This window comes from Tupaia chinensis, unplaced genomic scaffold (genome assembly GCF_000334495.1).
Source record: "Tupaia chinensis unplaced genomic scaffold, TupChi_1.0 Scaffold000126_2, whole genome shotgun sequence".
NCBI lineage: Eukaryota > Metazoa > Chordata > Mammalia > Scandentia > Tupaiidae > Tupaia > Tupaia belangeri.
Window position 1 is genome coordinate 2,564,590 of NW_006159594.1, and position 6,762 is coordinate 2,571,351.

The following is a 6,762-nucleotide window of genomic DNA, read 5'->3' on the forward strand; positions in this document are numbered from 1 at the left end:
GTTTAGACTGTAGTAGGTCTCGTAGAAGAGGTCTTCGCTGGGGGGCGGCCGGGGGCCGAAAAGGCGGGCCATGGGCTCCCCCGCCACGCGCCCGGGCGCTGGGGAGGGCGGTGAGCTGGTTACCTCCTGCGGCCGGGCGGGCTCCACTGCGCCTTTCTCACCTGCTGCTCGCCCTTCCTGCCCGGCGCCCCCCGACGCGCTGCAATCCGGTCTCCTTCAAGGACTCCCTGCGGCCTCTCAGCCCACTCCCAGATGGCGGCCAGGGGCCTCAGTCCTTGGCTCCTCTCCCTCAAACCTAGACTGGGGAGCTGCCCAGCAAAGGTCTCACCTCCGGGGGACAGGATTTGGGATTACTGCGAAGGAGCCCCGGGTTACCCCTCTCCCCCGAACTCACAGCCCACGACGCTGCCGCAGCCGCAGGGCCTGGGGCCGGGGAGGGCGCCCGGGGGGCCGCAGGGGCGGGGTCCGGGGGGGGCGCCCGGGGGACTTGCAGCGGAGCCACACTTGCTGCTGCTCCAGTGACTCAGAGCCCCAGGCGACAGGCGCTTTCCTCCCGGCGACGCGGCCCCCTCCCACTTCCCCGACGAGCCAGTCCGGCCCCTTCCCGTGCCAGGGCCAGATTTCCCGGCCTCCTCCCCTCTCGGAGTCCCTCCTAGAACCATTACCTTCTCCCTTCGGCCCCTCAAGGAGGGTGTGTGACCGTGGGAGAGATGCGAGTGAGTGGACCCGCAGAGCGCTGGGGTGTGGGGAGGCTTGAGGGCGAGCTGGAGCCGAGCCGGGCGAGAATGCAGGGAAGAGCGAGGAGCCGGTCCCACATGTGGGGCGCACTTCGCAGCCTCTCCCTCTTGCCGACAGCCGCTGCGGCAGCGTCCCAAGGGTCCAAGCCCGTGCGGACGGCAGCTCGTGGGTGGGAGCATGTCCGCGTGGAGCTCTGTGGGGCCATAGCTCTCCGCTCCCGAACCAGCTGGGGACCAAAAGAGCGCTCACGCCTGGGAAGCACCGTGCGTGTGAGTGTGTGCGATGGAGGCGGCGATAGGATGGGGGCTTGGCCCCTGAAAGCCGGGAGGCGCCGTAGCCGGCTTGAGCAGGGGCGAGGTCGGCGGATTCCCAAGGATACCCTCCCCGCTCCCCACGGCCTCCCCAGTCTCCTCAAAAGAAAAGAGGAGCTGAGGGCTCTCCATCCTCTGCCCGGGGACTTTCGTCTTAGGGTGGGGTCGCGGTCCCTGGGCTCTGGAGGAAGCGCTCCGCCCTGAGATTAGAGAGGTCGGTAAGAGGAGTGAGGCCTCCAGGACTCCTTCCTGCCTCCGGCTGGGCCCTGACCTTGTGTGCCACTCAGTCGCGGGTCCCCAGCCCTTAGTGTCCCTGCTTCCTCCCTCCGCTGAGCTGCAGCGCCTCCCCTTCTCTCTGGGACCCCAGGCCTGTCCCTCTCTGCCTTTGGCCAAACCTCAGACTCCCTCATCCATCTTTGGCTAACATCCCATCACGTTGATTGACTTCTGGGGGTGGGGAGTGGGGCCGGTCATAAAGTTAGTTTGGACTCAGAATGAACTGCCCTGGAAAAAAAGTCTAGAGGCCACAAAGACGATCGCTGCCTCAACCCTGGGACACAATTTTGAAAATGCTTTAATTCCCACTATGATTATATTGGCCCTGTGGTCCCCTCCAGGCTTGAGGTCCTCGCTGACGTGGCCAGCCTCTTCCCACGCCTGAAAGTGCCCGGTGATAAGTGGCCGAGGCAGTACTCGGTGTCATAATCAAAACGTTGTGGTCTCCAATCTGCACCCCAGAGGAATTTTCCAAGTAAAAGGACGACCCTTCAAGAGAAATAGCAGTGGTAAATGGAAGGGTGTGAGGTCAGTGACACCTTGTGGTCATCCCTGGGAATTGCAACATGGAGGTCTCAGGCCAGCCAGTGGGGGGGGTCTCTGGGCCAGTTCAAAAGGGGTGGCAACCGGGAACCAGCAGTTAGCGTAATGGCTATGTCGCTGGACTCTCACGTAGTCGACCGCGGTTCGTGTCCCGGACCCGGTGGCTTAAAACTCACGCCGGGCGCGTGTGCGTGCGTGCCCAAGATCCCTGGAGGAGAAGGGATTGCAGTGTGACCATCCCCCCTGGGGGGTGATTTCTCGCTTTCTGTCTCTATGTCTCTCTCTGTCTGGCGCACCCTACAGTGAAAATCTCTCAAAAAAAAAAAAAAGGGGGTGGCAACTCACGTTTGAAATGCCGATATCTGGGTCTTTTGTTTTGTATTTGTTTTTGCTGGGAGGCCCTCTGGAGCACCATAGCAACAACAAAACTTAGGGGGCTCACAGAACTGGTGCTGGAGAAAGTCACAACACCCAGGGGCAAATCCAGGCTTTGTTGTGTGACCTAAGAGGGGTCCTCTCCCAGTGGGTGTCAGCTTCTTCATTAATGAAATGAGAAGTTTGGACTCCATAATTTCTAGTCCTTTCTGCAGCCCCCACCCAACCGCAAGCTACTCCAGATCTATGTATATAAGGGAACTTCAAAAAGTTCATGGAAAGAGGAATTAAAGTATGACTTTATTCTGGTGCAAAAACTTTTTAAATCTGTTTTTTTTTTTTTTTGTCTTGATCACATTGTTTTATGATTTAAATTTTTTTTCACACAGTGTACATGCACTTGCTGGAAGGACAGAGAGAGAGAAAGCACCCATTGATGGGGCATGGTAACGCTACAATCCCTTCTCCTCCATCACTCCCTCCCTTTAGGGATTTTGAACATGCGCTCCCACGTGCCTAGCATGTTTTCCAAAATGCTGGATCTGGGACTCAAACTACATGGTTGGCCATGTGGAATCCAGCTGCCTTAACCACCACAGACTGGCCCTCATGAACTTTTTGAAGACCCCTCATACAAAGTCCTGAGGGAGAAGCTGGCAGGAGAATGGAGCAGAGGGAAGGAAAGGATGGGGACTAGGTACCTGGTGCTGGATTTGGCTCTGGGTCCCTGGGGAACGAGCTCACATTCTGTCTCTCAGGCCTCTGCAAACAGCACAGAGCTCTCAGGTCCCCGTCCTGAGGCCTGAGTCCCCCACTGCACACAGTCTCAGCCCCAAGTTTTTCCTGACAAGGGGAAAGGAGTCCTGGTGCATCCCTCAGTCCTGCCAATGCCTCACCTGACTCCCTTGGAGTCCAGGACCTGGGGTCCAAGTCTGGCCGGGAGTTGGCATCTGGTTTCTGAAAGGTGAGGCCTCTGGAGCGTGCACAGATTGGGCCGCTGAGTCTGAGAACGTCCGTGCTATCCCGTCATGTGGAACCTGCTTTTCCTGTGTTCTGCTCCTCTCAGTATGGCCTGTGCACATTTGAGCAACAGAGCTGGAGGGGCCCCCCAGAGTCAGGCAGTTCAGCATCCCAGAAATAGAATCACTCTGAGAGCACTGGCTTGCTGTGGTTCTCCCAGGGCCATCCATTTCTGTCCCTCTGGAGCTTGGCTCTGGGTCCCTGTTGCTGCTCCTATGCTCAGACAGACACTTCTTCACCTGCAGGGACAGGAGGAGTTTGCTGGGCATGAGCAGGGAAAGCCAGAGGAAACCAGAGGGAGAGGTTTCTTGGTCCTTAATCTGTTGCCTGGAAGCTTGGGAGTGGGGTTGAGAGGGTGGGGATGAGGACCAAGGCACAAACAACAGTGGTCAGTACGGAGCTGTTGGATGTTGTGCCACCCTGGACCAGCTTATGCCTGGGAGGGGCGTTGGGGGCTCACAGAGGAGACGGTAGCATCCGTCTTTTCCTTCACCAAAAAGAAGGCTTCATCCACTTTTGGTCGGCATTCTGGAGGGAGAGCAGTGTGGGTCACAGCTGAGCAAAACCTTTGCCTGGAAAAGGCCCCTGTCAGACCCAACCCTATACCCTAGCTCTGAGCTAAATGGCAGCTCACCCTGGAAAGAAGGCCTGTGCGTGGGCTCACAGCTCCAGCAGCACTGCATTAGCTCCTTCAGTTCTTTCAAGCCGGGATAGCTCAACTGAAGCAGCTCTTCCATTGGGGGCCGGGCCTTCCAGTCACACACTGCTTTTTGTACCAGTGACGTCTGGCCCACCACTAGGGTGGAGCGAGAGGTGGGAAGAGAAGGCATTCAGGGATGAGACTTCACCTGCTTCATTATGGCGGGGAGCAGGGAGTAGAGTTGGGGCGGGAAGTGAAGACAAAGACAGGCAGTCTGAGCAAGCAAGCAGAAAGGGGATGACTTGCAGGCTTTTAGGGGGCGGGTGCCTGAGGTTAAGGGCTCCAGAATCTGTCTGGAGTCTTACCTTCAGCTTCTCTTCCAGCTAGCACCGCCCACATGAGGATCCCGAAGCTGCAGGAGACACAAAGCTTAGGTCTAGCCCACCCACTAGCAAGACTCCTCTCCCATATACCCACCCCTAGAAGGGCCCAGAGGGGTGTAAGAATCTGGAATTTGAATTTGGGTGGGCACTTTACCTGTAGACATCACTGGCCATGGAGGCCTTCTGGTTTACATTGGTAAGCAGTTCTGGGGCCAAATAGGCCAGGGTGCCTCCTGGTTCCCCTGACCCTGCCCCTGACTGCGAGCCTCCCTGAAACGTGGACAGGCCGAAATCTGCCAACTGCAAAGGACAGGAAGAAGGAAGTAGGAGAAGAGGGGGCCAGGCAGCCTCCAGAATTCTCCTTCCCCCCAGAAAGTGTCAGTCCAGTTTTGTAAAGGTGTGGAGGGTCAGAAGAGGGGCAATGAGTGGAACTCTTGGGTTGGAGAGCTGGGTCCCCTGTGCATGGGGCTGTGTCTTCTGGGCAAGGTTGGTCAAGGCCCTTTGGAGGGCCCTGTGGGGTGGCTCAGGGCCTCCATCACCAGGCATGGCATTAGCTAAAACTCCTGGCTGGACCTTGACCCAGGGCGGAAGGGGCTTTGTTTCGAGGCTACTCTGGAGTAGGGAGGGGCTGACCTTGGCATGCAGGTCTGCGTCCAGGAGGACGTTGGAAGGTTTGAGGTCCCGGTGCAGGAGCACGGGATTCAGGCTGTGCAGGTAACACATGCCGAGCACCACTTCCTGCAGCAGGCGGTAGAGCAACGGCCAGGGCCGAGGGCAAGGAGGGCGCTGAGAGCACCCAGGCTGCAGCAGCCCCGCCAGCGAGCCATTCTCCATGAATCGAGTCACCAGGGCCGGCCCAGACACGTAGTCCCACTCCAGGTTCTCCATCACCCCCAGCAGGAGCAGCACGTACTGGTTACGAAGGTTTGCCATAGCCTTCACCTCCCTGGAGATCGTTTCCCTGCGCTCCGGGAGAGAGGGAGTCGCGCTCAGACCGGGCGGAGATCCCTCCCTTCCCCATTTAGGACCCGAGCTGCGCGGCCCCGCCTCCTCGGCTCTGCCCCCCCACTCCCCCTCGCCTGCCGCTCTGTCACTCACGAGTTCACGATCTTAACCGCTACGTCATAGCCCCAAGTCCTGTGGTGAGCCCGGAACACAGCGCCGAACCCGCCCTTGCCGACAAACTTCGGGTTCTCCAATTCCTCGAGGGACACCAAGGAGGTGGAGGCACCGTTGGGCCTGAAAGAGGCGTCTCGTCCCCTAGCTGGCCGTGACCCACGTCCGAGCTACCATCCCCATCCCGCTGGAACTCCGCGCGTCCCATCCTCAGCCTCCCACGACAGCCTCCACAGTCCCTGGACCTGGACACCCTGAGCGTGACCACTGAGCACCCTGTGTGTGAGTGTGGAGACTGCCGACCTCTCCTCCCCACTCACCATAACCTGTCGCTAGACATCAGGCTGCTAGGTGCGACGGGCTTCTGGAAGTTGCAAGCCTTCCGGATGGGCTAAAGCTTGGGGCAGCGAGGGGAAGTGGGTCTGGAAAGGGGTCAATCTCTTGACCAACGGATTCCGCTTCCGAGTCACTTCTCCTATACCCAGTGAACTTCCTTCTCCACAGACGACTCTGCAGTCCCACCCCCTGGGGAGGGGCAGAAAGAAAGCTAGAGTGTTTTTTCTCTTCTTGTTCGTGTTTCCTGGTCACCTGCAGCGTGCCGTCCCGGCTAGGTGTAGCTGGGTGTTCAGGGTGCAACAGAAAGTCCTCGCCTTCCAGGAGTCCACTACCGACCCACTCCCACAGCCTATCCCTCTCCCGTTGGAGACCTTTCACCCTCCACCACCTGCCAGGTCTGGGCTGGGGCAGCGATGGGGCTTAGGAGGGTTTGATGTCTAGGGCTCAGTTCTCTCACAGCTGCCCATGATCATAGCTAACACTTCTGTAAAGCTTACCCTGTGCCAGGTAGTGCATCAGCTTATTTAATTCTCAGGCAACACTAAGGGATAGGTATGGCTTTTATGACCCTTTTCCCCCTATTTTATTTATTTGACATGCAAATCGAGGATATTACCATATACATCATTTTCAATAGAGAATTTTACGTTTTAGGGCTTGTTAAGTGTTTCTTCTCCTTGCCTCTCCCACCTACCCTGTACCACCCATTTCCTTCCTCACAGACTCTGGTGTCTGGCTATACTCGCTGTATTGCCATTTTATAGATGAGAAATTATTTAAAACCTGGCTCTGGGCTATAGAGTTATCCTATTTTTTTTTCTTTTTTGGAGAGTTTTTTCCTATAGGGCATGTGCGTGTGCCAGAAAGATAGAGAGACAGAGAGACAGAAAGCAAGAAATCACCCCCCAGGGGAATGGCCACGCCGCAATCCCTTCTCCTCCATTCTCCTGTCGGGATCTTGGGCACGCATGCACATGTGCCCGGCGTGGATTTAAGCCACCGGGTCCGGGACTCAAACCATGGT

At 57.6% G+C, this 6,762-nt stretch overlaps 2 protein-coding genes across 5 annotated transcripts in view; both read right to left on the bottom strand.

Moving 5' to 3' along the window:
• Positions 1–443, bottom strand: part of ADCY4 (adenylate cyclase 4) — an 18,127-nt gene extending 17,684 nt beyond the window's left edge. The window contains exon 1 of the mRNA XM_027770330.1: positions 9–443. Coding sequence (XP_027626131.1) covers positions 9–72 — 64 coding nt within the window. The 5' untranslated portion in view covers positions 73–443. The remainder of the gene's footprint in view (positions 1–8) is intronic.
• A 1,162-nt stretch (positions 444–1,605) lies between these two features.
• RIPK3 (receptor interacting serine/threonine kinase 3) lies at positions 1,606–5,956 on the bottom strand. Of its 4 annotated transcripts, XM_006144575.3 has the most exons (10): positions 5,723–5,941; positions 5,385–5,525; positions 4,920–5,247; positions 4,441–4,586; positions 4,269–4,315; positions 3,898–4,059; positions 3,724–3,791; positions 3,140–3,502; positions 2,945–3,005; positions 1,606–1,814 (listed from the first exon to the last, which is right to left on the bottom strand). In XM_006144575.3, exons 1-10 carry the CDS (start codon positions 5,740–5,742, stop codon positions 1,624–1,626), a joined length of 1,527 nt encoding a protein of 508 aa, XP_006144637.1. In that variant the 5' UTR covers positions 5,743–5,941; the 3' UTR covers positions 1,606–1,623. The 4 variants fall into 4 exon arrangements, with proteins under 4 accessions (XP_006144637.1, XP_014441763.1, XP_006144638.1 ...); XM_014586277.2 differs by lacking the exon at positions 5,385–5,525 and having other exon boundaries at positions 5,723–5,953; XM_006144576.3 differs by lacking the exon at positions 2,945–3,005 and having other exon boundaries at positions 1,614–1,814; positions 5,723–5,943.
• Positions 5,957–6,762: the final 806 nt, after the last annotated feature.